The 15,029-nt window shown below is 45.3% G+C and overlaps 1 protein-coding gene across 2 annotated transcripts; it reads right to left on the reverse strand.

The window, feature by feature from the left end:
• Positions 1-2,190: 2,190 nt before the first annotated feature.
• Positions 2,191-13,898, reverse strand: PIPOX (pipecolic acid and sarcosine oxidase). Of its 2 annotated transcripts, none has more exons than XM_016139026.2 (8): positions 13,449-13,898; positions 12,083-12,231; positions 5,491-5,704; positions 5,041-5,223; positions 4,370-4,522; positions 3,863-4,021; positions 3,200-3,275; positions 2,191-2,910 (listed from the first exon to the last, which is right to left on the reverse strand). In XM_016139026.2, exons 1-8 carry the CDS (start codon positions 13,560-13,562, stop codon positions 2,780-2,782), a joined length of 1,179 nt encoding a protein of 392 aa, XP_015994512.2. In that variant the 5' UTR covers positions 13,563-13,898; the 3' UTR covers positions 2,191-2,779. The 2 variants fall into 2 exon arrangements, with proteins under 2 accessions (XP_015994512.2, XP_015994513.2); XM_016139027.2 differs by lacking the exon at positions 13,449-13,898 and adding an exon at positions 12,758-12,874.
• Positions 13,899-15,029: the final 1,131 nt, after the last annotated feature.

Genomic DNA, 15,029 nt, shown 5'->3' on the forward strand with positions numbered 1-15,029 from the left:
TCCTTTGGTTTTGGGGTGTGCAGCATTCCTGGAGGTCCTTGACTGCCTTCTTGGCCTGCACATTGCCAGTCTCTTCTTATTCGATTCCCGCTTCTCTCCACTTGACCCTGACCATATCCTTCCTACAACACCCGTCCTATCCTTCATGCCCCTGTCCCTCCTTGCACTCTATTTCTAGGACACACTGGCTCATTTGTAAAGGGCCTTAGCCTGCTTAGGCAGGGCTTGTCAGCATCCCCCACTTGTCCTTTCTCAGCTTCCTCTAGACATTGGTCCCCTCCTTTAGCTGTCACCAGCAAGCTGAATTAGACTGGATATTTTAGAAGGGGAGCTGCAGCTGGCTGGGGGAGGAGGGTGGCATGGAGAGAAGCAGAGGCAGAGAGATCTGTGGGCAGCCATGGAACAAGAGAGAGAGATTCCTAACATCCAACCCTGGAGTGGTTCTCCCCAACTTTACCATCTCAAGAGCCGGCTGGATCTTATGCTGATCCCTCTCTGTACCTCATTTTTCTCTCACATACACAATACCTTGCTTTACAATTTACCACATTCTCTTACATATATCCAGATACCTGCATGGCATACTCCCTCTCCTCCGAATCTGCTCAAATGCCCCCTTCTCAATAATGAGTCCTACCCTGACCACCATCAAAAAGGGCAGCCCCACCCCTGCATTCTCTATCTTCCTCACCCTATTGTTTTTCCCCAGTGCGCCTGTCACCTTCTAACGTATGATATAATTTATGTATACATATCATTCACATTTCTTCTCCTCACTAGACTGTAAATGCCACAAGAGCAGAGTTTTACATCTGTTTCATTCATGAATACATCCACAGTGCCTAGCACAGTGCCTGGCACACAGAAGAAGCTCGATATTTGCGTATTGAATGAATAAATGACTGAATGATCTTATTTGATTCTTACATACTCCAGTAGAGCTGGTTGACATTGTAATTCCCATTTTTTTTATCGCGGTAAAATATACATAACATAAAATGGACCATTTTAACCATTTTAAAGTGTACAGTTCAGTGACATTAAGTATATTCACTTAAACCATGTTTATGTTTGTGATGTGTTAAACCATGACGTTGTGAAAGCATCCCCACCATCTATCTCCAGAACTTTTTTATCTTCTCAAACTGAAACTCTGTGTTCATTAAACATTAATTCCTTATTTCCACCATCTCCAGCCCCTAGAAACAACTGTTCTACTTTCTATTTCTTTGAACACGATATTGGTCCTTTAGTATCTGGCTTATTTCACTTAGCATTATGTCTTCAAGGTTCATCCATACCGTGGTATTATGCCCATTTTATAGATATGATTATGATGATGATGATGATTATTCCCACTTTACAGAGGATGAGGTTCAGGGAACCATCCGAGAGTACCTAAAAAGCAGACTTGGCATAGAGTTGCTAGGGTCGGCTGGCTTTTATAATTCCCTGGAGAAATCAGTGCTAATCCATGTGCCTAGGCCTTATAGGCACAGCAGTTGAAGAGTAACTTCCTCTCTGCTTTATCTCCTTTGGGAACTCTTATTCTCATTTCTCACTCTTCCCCACTCAGTGACTTCTCCTAACATTTCCATTGCCACCACCCCCCTCCCCACAGTCCCAGTTTTTCCCTCCCCAGAGCACTTTAACTCCTTTCTCTTGGGTCAAATTGGCCTGGTCTGGAGATCTTCCTCCTTGGGTTTTATCTGAGTGTGATAAGTCTTGCCTGAGTCCCTATTTGCACCCCTCACCTCTCCTCCCACCCTGGGGTAGTTATGAGCCTGTTCCCTTTCAAAGCAATTAGTGCAAGGAGGCCAGCTGACTCAGTGCTAATGCTGTTTCATTAAGTGGGAGCAATCCTAATGATAATAAAATGGCACATTTAACATTCAAACATTGAAAAGGGTTTCTAAGCAAGTGTGTCTCTCTTTCTTTCTGGTATAACAGCTCCATCTTCATAAGGACCTGACAATACACCTTAATGAGAAACTGGAACTGAGCCTCTTTACAGAACCAGAGAGAGGATGAGAACCAGACAAAGAATCCAGAAAAAGAGAGTATATAATGCATCAAGAGGATAAAGACCCCCAAGAATTCCTAGGGTAATGGATTATGTGGTGCTGATTTAAACAATTAAACTCTGAAGAAATGAGGTCACATGGAAAATAAAGCCAGCACAGACTTTGATGCAATGCCATAATTTATTTGTTTATTCAACACATTTTTTCAACAAACATTTATTGCGTGCCCAAGATGAGCCAGATTTTATGAGAGTTTGCGATGGAGGGTAAGGGAACTAGTCTTAGTAAAAGGAACTCTAAGGGCAGCAATCATCTACAAATCATCTTGTTTACCATCCCCTGGACAGCTTCAGTAAAATCCATGTTAAGTTCATCAAATGCCCCAGCGAAGAGAATCTTAGCAACTGCTTTTGTCTCCTGAGCCCTTATGTCCCTTCATCATTAAGCATCCACCTCAAAGGTCCTTGCTCTTCTGTGATTATAGAATATCTGATTGACTTTCTGGAAGCAAAAAATAAAAATAAAAAAGAAAAAGAAAGAAAGAGAGAGAGAGAAGGAAAAAGAAAAAAGTCTTGGGATTGGGGAGCTGGCCAGGAAAAGAAGAAGGTAAATTCAATCATCTGGTGTTTACTGGGAACTCAAGAAACCAGGAGAAAAGAACATCTCACAGCCACTTTCTCCATCTGAGAAGATTTCCCCAGCAAAGGGCTTTATTCCCAGCTCCTGTGCACCAAAGGGAGGCTGCTGGTTAGGGGTCAAAAGTGAGCTTTGCCTATGCCAGGGAAGCGGCCGATTCGAAAAGGTGTCAAGTCATAGCATGGTGTTAATTTCATGCTTAATTCATACAAGATCTTGCCTACAACAGGGGACAGCTTGAATCCATGCCCTAGAAAAAGGAAAACAGGTTGTCAAGCATCCTCAGAGACAGGGCTGGGCCCTCTGGAAGTCCTCTGCACAGTCCCCAGATAGGCTTGATTCTCTTGATCATATCTCGAAGCCAGAAGTTGCCTCCCATTACGAGTACCCCTTCTCCGATTGCCCTGCCAGACCCTTATACACTCAGTATCTAGGCTTTAGCCCCTATCTAGCCAGCTAAGAGCATGGAAAACGGCACTTTGCCTGGCACTGAGGTAGTTCAGCTTTAAGGCACCCCAGCTCCCCTTCTTCGAGCTCACCAGAGAATCCAGCACCAATGACAATGTTGTCATACTTTGGATGTCGGTCAAGAATGAAGTGCTCATCAGGAGTATTCTAGAAAGAAACAATCACACCTGTGTCCTCCGAGGATAGAGGAAGAAGAACTACAGGCTCAGAAGGGAGGAGACTAGGCTGGAATTTTTTCCAGAAAGAATAGGAATTCAGCATAGGAATGCTCTCTTCGTGCCAGTTCCCTCTTTGGGTATCCCAGACTTTCTCATTTGTCCATCTGCCTCTCTTCTTGCACAGAGCTATGAACACAGTAGGTGCTCAGTTAATGCGTGTAAAATAACTTAGCCAAGATGCCTCAGGCCCTGCTGACATCTGTCTCTTCTCTTTGTCCCTAAGGCCTGCTCAACTAAAATGTCTTGCCAAAAAGTCTTTTAGAGCCCTTCTGGGAAACATTGTGAAGGACTGCCAGGCATAAGCCTAGTTTCCTAATGAAAAGGAATATGAATAACCTCTAATGGGCCCTCTATGCTAGAGGTGAACCGACCCACAGAAATGAACTCCTTTGTTTCAAGTCACACACTGTATCAGGGGTCAAACAGAGTCTGGCCTGAGCAGCTCAGGGTCTGTTTGTCTCCTTCCCTTGTTCTCCAGGGCTGTGAGAGGCCTGGCCCAGCTGCCTGCACCCTTACCGTGTACATGCAGTGCTCCTTGATGGCAGGCTCAGGCTGTAGGTCAGGTAAGTGATCTCTGACAAAGCAGCTCAGGATTTGGACATCTTGGATGTCTGAGAATGCTGAGGGGCAGTCCCGCTCCTCGGGATCTGCATTGTTGCCGTGGTGATAGCAGACCTGGCTCCCAATCAGAGCAGTGTGAGCTGTGAGGGCCAGCCTTCCCCATACCCGCCCCGCCCAGGGGCAGGCTTGTACACAGAATGCCCCCCATTCATCATCCCAGCCCTCCCCATTCCTGACAGATGCTGCTTGTTGCCACGCCAGGTTGCCTAGCTGTCTGGTCCCCGCCAGCACTCTGTTTGCAAAGGAAGGGCTCCCTTTGCTGAGCCTCAGGACAACTATGGGTCTTGCATTTGCAAGTAGTTGCTGCCCACTAGGATTTGATGGAATCTGATGAGGGAAGTTACAGCGGCTTCCCCAAATCTGCATGGGCCCCTAGTAGCCTTCTCTCAGCCTTTCACTCACCTTCATCAGCCCTGGGTACTCCCTGGAAGGCAGGCCATAGATAGGGTGAGGTGCTAGGCTGAAGCCCAGGCCCATAAAGCATGGAAAAGCCTGGGACACACCATAGCTTCCAGGAACCTTCTCTCTCCAGTAACACACATTGATCCGCAAGGTCTTGAAGCAGAGAGAGGAAATGGGAAATAAAGGGGGAAAGCCAGGGAACTTTAAAACAACAACAGTTTCTTCTGGGGTCCTATAGCCTTTCAATACAAGCCCGGATGCCCTGATTAAATCATCCATCTTTTTTTTTTTTTTTTTCCACCCAAGTCTCACGTCATTTACATGTTACATTGTGTCATGGTGCACAAAAATCTCTGAATCTCTATGTCTTCCCCCATTCTTAGTCTTCTCTCGTAACTATACCCGGCCTTCCTTTTTTCCCTCCAGGAGTTAATAATACCTCATTTTACTGAGTGCTTACTATAGGCCAGGCCATCTCCTGAGGGTTTTATATATATTACTTAATTTAATTCTGCAACATCCCTATCCCCCATTTTACAGGTTATGAAACTGAGGCTCGGTGAGGTGAATGAATTTGTCCAAAGTTGTCCGCTAGCAAGCGGCAGACCCAGGACTCAAATATGAGTCCATCTGACTTCAAAGTTTCTTTTCCAGCACCCAGTTCCTTTCACCTGGAGAGGCAGCTCGATTCCCAGGGGACGGAGGAGTTGGTTGGTCCAAGGACCTGCGGTAATGATCAAGTTCTCAGCTCGGTAACTCTCGGAGGTGGTTTTCACCAAGACCGGTAGCCCTGGTTTTATCTCCATCACCTTCTCTCCATCACGCACTATGCCTCCTAGCTGTCGAATTGCATCCTGAAAGAGCAGAAGTAGGGAAGGGTAAATGGCTATGTATGTGGTTGGTTCACCTTTGTGGAGAAAGAGTCATTCACTTAGGGCAGAACCTAGACTTCTTCTCCCGTATTGACAAGGCCTAGCAGGGTATATAAAAGTGCCCTGCCCAAAGGTCAAGCCTAAGCTGGCATGGCAAAAGACCTCATCCAGCAGGGGGTTGGGGGATGGCTGACTGGAACCCAGGATGCCCAGACTAGGCATGTTGCCCGCAGTACTGCACAATATCACCTGGAGAGCTCTGAGGGCGTGGTCTGCATAGAGAACTCCTCCGAACTTGTCCAAGAGCCCCACTTCTCCCCTGGTCAGCTGAATATTGGGGAAACGTTGCTTCAGTTCCTCAGATGAAAGACATTGGTGTTCTATCCCCTGCCTAGACAAAGTCGCCTGCATTGTCTTTAATTCTGGATTCTCTTTCATTCCTAGCAGCAGTAGTCCAGTCTGCCTGTTTAAAAAACAAAACAAAAACAAAGTCACCCGGGTGAAGGTGTGTGTCAGGGCCCTGGGCCATTCTCTCTCATTCTTCAGCAAGGGTCCCAGGGCCAGGCATCAAGAAGTGACCCAGCATCACGTTAGAAAAACAAGTAAAGTCATCTAGATTCTGTCGTAAGAGTCCCAGCGTTATGAGCTGGCTTCCAGCTCCTTCCCAAGTCTGCCCTTGGCTCTCACTGTGTATAGGTTTTCTTATCCTTCATCCCCCCTTCTCAGAATCCATCCTGACATTGAGGGCAGAGATCCTAAGTCTTTTCTTTTATCTCCACACCTAGAAAGAAGTAGGTGTTCAATGAATTTGATGTGATGTCTTCCCCTTCCTCCTGTCCCCTGATCCCATTCACTCTTTTCATCTCTATTCTTTACCCTCTTTTTCCTGTCCCTTTTCTTGTCATATAATTTTTTGTCCCTTTCTGGGTGTCTGTCTGTATCTCGGTTCCTTTCCAGAAGGTACCTGCTTTGCGGAAAGGGTCATAAATTGGAAGAGCTGGCTCTGGTTCCAGTCCTGGCATTCCCTGTGACCTTGCTCTGGTTGCTCATTGCTCCAAGACCCAGACTTCTCCTCTGTAACAGATCTGTTGGACTATTAGTGGTTCCACACCAGAGTGGTATTGTCCCTGATCTGGGGCATGTGGAAATGGCATGGACATTTTTTCCACTTGTTATAATACCTGGCAGTTGCCACTCACATTTAGTGGGCAGGGACCAGGGATGCTAAACCTGCAGTGCTCAGGAAGATCCCACCCAAATGCCAACAGCACCTTCATGCAGAAACACCTGTAGATGGGCTACTAGGGCCCCAACAATTAATTCAGTGATTCTATAATTTTTATATTTCCCTCTATGCTTCTCACTCCCTAAGAGAGTGAAAGCAGTTTCTCTTTAATGCTTTCTATCTCTCTGTCACAATAACCCAAAGCTCCCTTTTTGTGGAAACTGATCTAAACAATGGAAAGGTCATTTTGGCTCTTGGAACCATTCCTGTTGTCCCTCTTCGTTTCAGCAGCCGAAGTGGCCAGCATCAGTCTGGTACATCCCCCAGGTACTGCGTATAAAGCTCATAATAGCCTATAATGGAGTCTCATGGATATTACACGCTTCCAAATCCCACATTATCTGGTTGGGGGGATTAAAGAGAAGATTGGGAGGGGGTAGGGCCACAGTGGGCCCCGAGGCTGGTGTCAGTACACAGAGCCGCGCAGCGTGCCCAATTCATTTGCTATGGCCCCCGCCTACCCAGCATTCACTGCTGGTGAGAAAGCAATGAGTGCCTCTGCCTCATCAAAACTGGAGAAGGATGCTGGAGAAATCCCCACGAGCCAGCAGACAGTCTTTTTCCTGTGGTCCCTAAAAGAACTTCAGATTCAGGTCCTCAGGTAATGAAAACTTGCCTAGTAATCTTCTTGGTCAACAAGGTAATTAAGAAGTCACCCAGGCATATGTTCTTAAGCCTTTTTTGCCCAATGAGGTTGTTGCTGGGAAGAATTCTGTGAAAGACTTGGCTTAACCCTCACCCTTAGCAGTCATACTGTCAGATCCCTGGCCAGGAAATTCCAGAGCAGCATATCCTAACCCCACCTGCAATATGCCAGCCTTCCATCTGTCATATGCACTGAGATTTAGTTCCTTTCCTTTCTCCTTCCTTTCTTGTTTCTTTCCTTCTTTCCTAGTTTCCCTCCTTTTTTTCTCCCTTCCTAGAAATAAGAACTCTTACAGGAATGTACTCTGTGGAGAAAATGAACTCGTGCCAAGACAACGAGCAAATCTGTCAAATTATGAAATGCTGAGTGACGTTCTCATTCCCAAGCCATCCTGTGGTGGATGAAGCGGGAGCTCCCCATCCCAAGGAGTAATCAGCGAGCTGATTCTGCCGGTGAATGTAATTGTGCTGATCGTAATCATTTTGCTCCAGCTCTCTGCCCCTGTGGCATTTATTTCTTAGCCCAGATATTGATCTAACAGTGAGAAATTTTCCATCTGAATTTGTGATGCTGGACCCTCCCCTAGTCCGAAGATGCGTTTGGGAAATTCTCATTTTCCGTGGATCATAGCTGAGCTATTTGGCCTGAGGGAAACCATGCACTGCTGGCGAAATGCCTTGGATTGGAGAGAGATTTTTGACCATTATGAGCAAATCAGAAATAAATGTAAAACGCTGCCTGGAAATGCAAAGCCCTATCATTATGGGAGATAGGTGAGAGGCTCCTGTGGGAAATGCTTAGAGAATTGGAAATCAGTCAATCAAAACCAGGATTGGAGAATGGGCCTTTTCCCCTCAGTATGAAGATAGATGACTTCCATGGGCAGATTGAAAATCATTTAAGTGCTTATTTTCTTAATGGCTTTTCCTAGATCCCAACAAACAGACTGCTCATTCTGAATCAATTTCTCATCCCCGTGCTCTGGGCCTCCCTCTCCTCTTTTTTTGCTCAGACCTAGGATACAAAATTTGGGAAGGAGAAGGGTGAGAAGGGACAAGGGCATTGAAAGAAAAGGAAATGACTGGTAAGGGCTGGCCTAGAAAGAAGTCACCTTGAAGTGAGGCTTGGGTGGTCAGGGAACCCTGAAAAGCACACAGCATCCCACTCCCAGAATGCCATCGGCTGAGTGCAGAGCATTTGTTATGAATTGCACCCTCTTCCCAATCCTAGCTGGATCCAGCACTAGGAAGAGGTAAATCAAAGATTCCTCCCAAGGGTCTCATTGGCTCTATGTCCCAACTAAAGCCACAGACATGATGTGGGAAGTTGGCGATTAGGGATTTCCCCTAGTTACTATAAAAGGACAGGAGGCAGAATGGAGTGGGGAGGATTTAAGAGGGGCAGACAGCTCTCCCCACATCTACCATCTCCCATCCCAGCTTTCTCCTCTCTGGGTTAAAAGTGCCAGGCAAGCCAGCTCTCAGAGTCACCTTGGGGAAAGGATTCTAATAGGGACTTGGTAATGGCTGCTGTCTTCGTTGGTTTTGAAGGAGCTCTTGGCGTTTCATCTTCTGCTCAGTGGGCCGAGGTGGAATTGGTTAACAAAGACCGCTCCAGGGAGGGGATGTGGCTGACAAGCCAGACACTTCGCAGACACAGGAAGCAGCAGCTGTGGAGGGGGCCACCAGGTTGCCAGCAGCTGTACAGCCTACGGCTGTGATCTCGTCTGATATTGTCAGCTAAGCGGGGGCAGCCCAGGTCAGGAGCTAGATAGTAGGACTCAAAGGGAAAAGGCGGGGCAGGAAAGAGAGGGACCACAGAGCTGGGATTTGCTCTTGCTATCAGCATCCTGGCTGTACACATCACAAAAGATTCAGACCTTGTGATCTGACACATGTGTCACAGTCTGTTTCCAGAATATATGCAAATATCCTGAGCTCACCCATGTTTAGTATGCCACTGTCACAGGAAGCGGCAGAACAGAATAAAAAGAATTGGACAACCACCTTAACTACCAACTCCTGAAGGTGTTATTTTTTTCCAATCATCATCAAATAGCATTAAGTAAATACATTCATATCTATCAATTAAATTATGATTGTGCTGGTTCTTCCAGAAGAACCTAGGAGAATAAGAACCACAAAGATGATGAATCATTTAGAGAATCAGAATTAAGAACAAAAGCTAAAAGAATTTGAATGGGAAGTATCTGTTCTGTGTCCCTGCTAAGTAAAAGCACCAAATAAATTAGCATGCCTGAGTAAATAAAGTTAGCCATAGAAAGGACTTGACGATGACGACGACGATGACAATGATGATGATGATGATGATGATGATGATGATGTTATATAATAATATCTAAAAGGCGAAGGGGAATAAGAGGTTCAAATTTCCAGGTATAAAATAAAACAAGTAAGTCATGGGGATGTGATATACAGCACAGGGAATATAGTCAATAATATTGTGACAGCATCATACAGTGTCAGATGGTTGCTGGATTTATCATGGCGATCACTTCCTCAGGTATAGTTGAATAACTATGGTGTATACTTGAAACTAATACAATATTGTACGTTAGCTACATTTTAATAAAAATATTTTTTAAAAAAATAACACCTAGCACTCTATAGGACTTGAAATATTTTTCAAAGCATATTCACTCTACTCTTTCCATAATTGAGGCTATGAGACATCAGAATGGCCTTTTAAGAAAGTCTATGATGTGTCCTTGTCTGTAAATGCACAGTAGTCTTCTGATCTGGGATGATTTAGCCATGAACTTGTTTGGAGACAGGAAGTGCACAAAGTAACTAAACTAGGGGGCCAGCCAACTACCACCCAGGGACCAAAGCAGGTCTGACACTTGTTGTCTGTTGCACAAGCCAAGATGGTTTTTATATTTTTAAATGGTTGATAAAAAGCAAAAGAGGGATATTTCATGACATGAAAATTATATGAAATTTCCATGTTCATAAATAAAGTTTTATTGGAACACAGCCATGCTCATTTGTTTACATGTTATCTGTGGCTGCTTTTACACTGCAGTGGCAGAGTTGAGTAATTGGCAGAGTTGAATAGTTGCAACCGAGACCATATGCCTGCAAAGCCTAAAATACTTACTATGTGGCCATTTACAGTAAAAATAGTCAAGCCCTGCTCTAAACTAAGAGTATAGGATGTCTGTGATTTACACTAACAGGTTAAGGCCCTGACTACTTAGTAGCAACCCTCTAATGGTTGTGCGGATAATTAAATGAGTTAACATGTATCAAGGACTTTTAGAACATCCTTAGTTTCTTACAATAAGCAGCGAGTATATGATGATGATGATTTGTCAAGTACTAACTATTCTAAGCCCTTTACATACTTATCCTCACAATAGCCCCATGAAATAGGTATTATTACCCCTACTTTACAGATGAGAAAGTTGAGGCTCACAGAGGTTAAACAACTTGCTCTAAATCACACAGCTAAATGTGTCAGAGCTGCTATATAGAGCCAGGACTGCCTGGTTCCAGAGTCCTTCCAAATTCCTATCCTCTTGCCAAAAAGGAAGATTGTGAGAATATGAAAATCTCCTTCCCAAGGGTCCCTTTCCTCTCTCCCACTCCAGCAGCCGTTCCCCATGATGTCCACGGTTGCTGCATTCCATGTGTCTCCTCCCACCCTTTTTTCTCCCTGGCTCAATGGAGATAGGACACGGTTGGCCCAGAATAGGTAGAAGGAACTACCATTTATTAAAAGGCTCTAGGCACTGTGCCAAGCATTTCATAAGAGTTTCATTTAATCCTCACAAAACCCCCATGCGAAAAATGAGACACAGAGAGATACAGAAACTTTTCCAAGGTCACACAGCTGGTAAAAAGTAGAGCACAAAGGCACATTCAAGCCTGTCTGACTCCAGAATCATCTTCCATCTGAAAGATTACAGACTCTTCTAATATCTCTTTTAGTCACCTCCTTGTCTGCTGGGAAGAAGTGTGCCCTCCAAGGCCTTTTAGCACAAGATACTCAGCAGTATTCACAGATGGCTGACAGAGAGGGGTCCCTTTGCCAAGCCACCCCTCAGCAAGACATGCTCTTTTATTTGGGTGCTGGGTGCATTAACTGCCTCTGGAATAAATCTGTAATTAGCTGCCCTAGCTCTATTTGCATAATGGATTTCACTTTGTTCTTGAGTTAATGGGGTTTCTGCAACAGAACAGTAACCTCTTGGTTCCTGGCCATTAAAATAACTGCCACCCTGTAGGGTAGAGCCAGAGTTTTGTAGGAAGTTCAGTTAAAAGCCACAGAGAAGATGGGAAGGGAACCGGGGTGGGTGTTTAAAGTTCTCTTTCCCTCGCAGGTTGTCTGCCTTCTTCTCCATGTGTGTTCGAAAGGTCAGTGAGGAGAGGGTCTTAAGGGTTAGAGAGAGCCACGAGGGCAATAAGGAAAGAGCTGCAGGCTCACTCTCTAGCAAGCAATGGGGGTCTGAGAAGCATCCCTATTTTTTTCCTATGGGAAGAAGTATTCAGAGAGAATGAAATGGATTTATAGGAGTCACTCTGGGAGCTGCACTCAGTATGAAAGGTTATGATATTAGTAGGAATATAAAGAATCAAGACAGCAGCCTCCTTTTCTGTATCAGTCCCTGCCCTAAAAGAATCTCAGATGATTCCACAGAGATATAGATACAACCTCTGCTAGCCTTGGGCACATGGTCTGAACCCAGTCCTGGAACTCAGAGCCTAGAGGGAGCCAACTGGAACTGTGGAGAGATCTAGTGACAGGGAGCAGAATGCTTCTATGCATATGGCACTTCCCTAGACCCTGCGTCCCTCCATTGCGTTTCAATTGTTCATGGCACTGGCCCCTCACATACTAGAAGCACCAGGCCCCATGATTCAAGACATTCCTCCTCCTATCCAAACCTGTATAATTGGGTTCCAGTCTCTTGCTCCAGCTGGGCCCATATCTGGTAGCACTCATCCATCATCTGGGTGTAAAAGTCTTCAGGATATGCCCTTCGGATTATCCGGCTCTGTCCATGGGAGCTTCCTCGGGAGTGCGGTAGGAAGAACTGGAAGTGGAGAATAAGAGAAGCTATTACCCCTTGCACTGCCTGCCCCTCCCTTTAGAAACCAGTTCATCAAGTGCTGTCAATCAAGAGCACTTATTCTTCAAATATTTCCATACATTCTCCCTTTATGACCAAGTTCTGACTATTAAAACAGAGTTCTTCATATCATTAACTCAGCTTCCTTTTTTGCTAACATCATTCACATCCCAAAGTCCCTTTGTTAGTTTGTCTTCAGTCATCCTTCCGCTATGTTATCTCACTTAAACTCATAGAGAAGCAGAATTAGAAAGAATCTTTGAGATCATACTAGTCTAGCCCCTCATTTTATGGACAAGAAAACAGGCTGACTATTTCTCTGTGGTTTAAGATCACTCAGGACAAAGAAACCACTTGAGATTTAGCAAAAAGATGAAGAGTTTCCTAAAAGTTTGAACCAAGAATCCCTTAGGCTTTGAGAAAACTGATAAATAGAAAAAGGTTTCTAACCACTCCAGTTCAGTACCAAGAAGAATAAACCAAAACTAACCTGGATAGCTCTAAGCAGAATGAGAAGATAGAAACCTTCAGAGAGTAGGCTGGGTAAACCTATCCCAGGAAGGACCCTGTAGATAAACAGGCCTACCAGCATGTGCAATGGTCATTGTAGACTGCACTGCATGGGAACGCCTTTTCTGTAAGAAAATAGCAAGACCTAAGTCTTATTCCTGTGTATCAAAGAAAGAGGTTGCTATTATCTGGAAATGGCAGAAAAAACAGAAGCTTCTGCGGGGTTCTAAGGTGAGAGGCCAGGAATATACAGGGATGAACCCTACCTCTGAGGCTGACAAATCGGTCTTTGCCTCCGGGCAAAACTGTCTTTACTTAAGGTTACCCCAAACAGAATTGATTCTTTTTCTAGGTCAGATCAACCATTTTGGCAAAGAAGAAGAGGCTGAGTGATAAGAAAGAAGAGAACAGAACTTGGGAACACTTCTTGGTCAAGGGCAGAAACTGGGGTAGTAAAAAGAGGAAATGTGCCTAGAAACCCAATGTGGGACTTAGGGAGGGTAGAACTTTCTTTGCATTGTCATGAAACACATCAGACAGCTCAGCTACAAATTGCACAGAATTTGTGATGATCCAGTCCTTTGGCCTTGAGCCTGCTAGCTTTGGAAAACCCTCTCTAGAGGGAGAGAGAGACAGTTCCTAAGGTCAGGAGTGCAGAGGGGACACAGTACCTGCTCCAGCAAAAGGACCCTCTTTCCATGTTTGGCCAGATGGTATGCAGTGAAGCAGCCCTGGATGCCTGCCCCAATCACAATGGCATCATAGAAATCTTTCGGAGCAGCCATGATGCCCACTAAATCAGCCCCGTAGCCACAGAGCCCACACGCAGAGGAGAAGGCAAACAAAGTAGGCTCTAGGCTAAAAGAGGAAGAGTAGGGCAATGACCAGCCTGGTCAACATTCCCACAATCCCCTGGGGCTGTGTCCTTCTCTTTGCTCCTCCTTCCTCCAAAATCTGGCGCAGGGCTCAGCCTCCGCCTCCCCTGCAGAGCAGAGCTGTGTAGTCTGATTTGTGAGGTTTAGCCCAGCTCAGCTGCCAGCCTCACCCTTGCATCCCTCTAGCTTTCTATTCTTGGCTCAATTATTGTCATGCAAATGGGCTCCTTCCTATGCCACCTTCCTGTCTCATTATGATCTTTGTCTCTGGGACTTCGGCCCTGGAATTTCAATGCCTCCTAGACCAAGCTGGGCACCAGGAATGCTGCTTCCCCCTGCTGGTTTCCCTCTCTTCAGCCTGATTTCCTTTGGAGATTCTAGAGGGCCAGCTAAGAATTTGGCACTATGCCCAGGGTAAAGTCCACCTCCCTGGTGGGTGGTGAGATCAGGGAGAGACGGAGGGGCCAATTGAGAGGGCAGTTTTGTGATTATGAAATTATTCCCAGCATGTTTTACTTTCATTTTTTTTTAAAGGAGAAGAAGAAATTATCCTTAACAAATGGAAAGGACAGAGTAAGAGGAAGAGCCTTCTCCTGAGGCACAGACAGGGGACTAGGTGCCAGCCTTGGGCATGGAAGGGCCCTATAGTGAGTGTTCCCTCTGGGCCACGCAGTGTACTAAGTAAATACTTCCACATGCATTCTGGACAGAGCCAACATTGATAGAGCCTGATTCTTATACAATTTAGGGGGCCTCTTTAAGAAAAGAAAAAAAATTATGAATACAAAATTAGGTTCTAGGATTTGGAAGAGACCATGCAATTAAGGAGCCCCGTGGTTGAAGTTTCATTAGCTTCACGGTAAAACTGCCTCTGCATGTATTGTCTCATTCGATCCTTATAGTCCCCGGCATAAGTATTTTTATCCCTACTTATGGCATGTTAAAGATGGCCCCAAATTCTTTGTCACTCTTCCTATCACGGGCTCTGTGACTCCTAGACCAATAGAATGTGACGGAAATGACACTGGGACACTTTCTAGCCCAGGCCTTAAGAGATTGAGCTTCCTCTTCTTGTCTTGAAGCGCTCGTTGTTGGAACCCCGAGCCTCCATGTTAAAGGTCTGGGAGAGACCACATGCATGGTCCCTGAGACTAGATGGAGAGCCAGACATAAGAATGAAGCCATTTTGGACCCCCAGCCCAACCCGGCCACCAGCTAAATACCACTGAGTGACCCAATTTATGCCACATGGAACAAAAGATTTGCCCAGCCAAGCCCCATCTGAATTCCCGACCTAAAAAACCATGAGACAGAATAAAACAATTGTCATTTTTAGTCACTAAGTTTTGAGGTAGTTTTTTAATGCAGCCATAACCG

The sequence above is a fragment of the Rousettus aegyptiacus genome, unplaced genomic scaffold (genome assembly GCF_014176215.1).
Source record: "Rousettus aegyptiacus isolate mRouAeg1 unplaced genomic scaffold, mRouAeg1.p scaffold_m13_p_6, whole genome shotgun sequence".
NCBI lineage: Eukaryota > Metazoa > Chordata > Mammalia > Chiroptera > Pteropodidae > Rousettus > Rousettus aegyptiacus.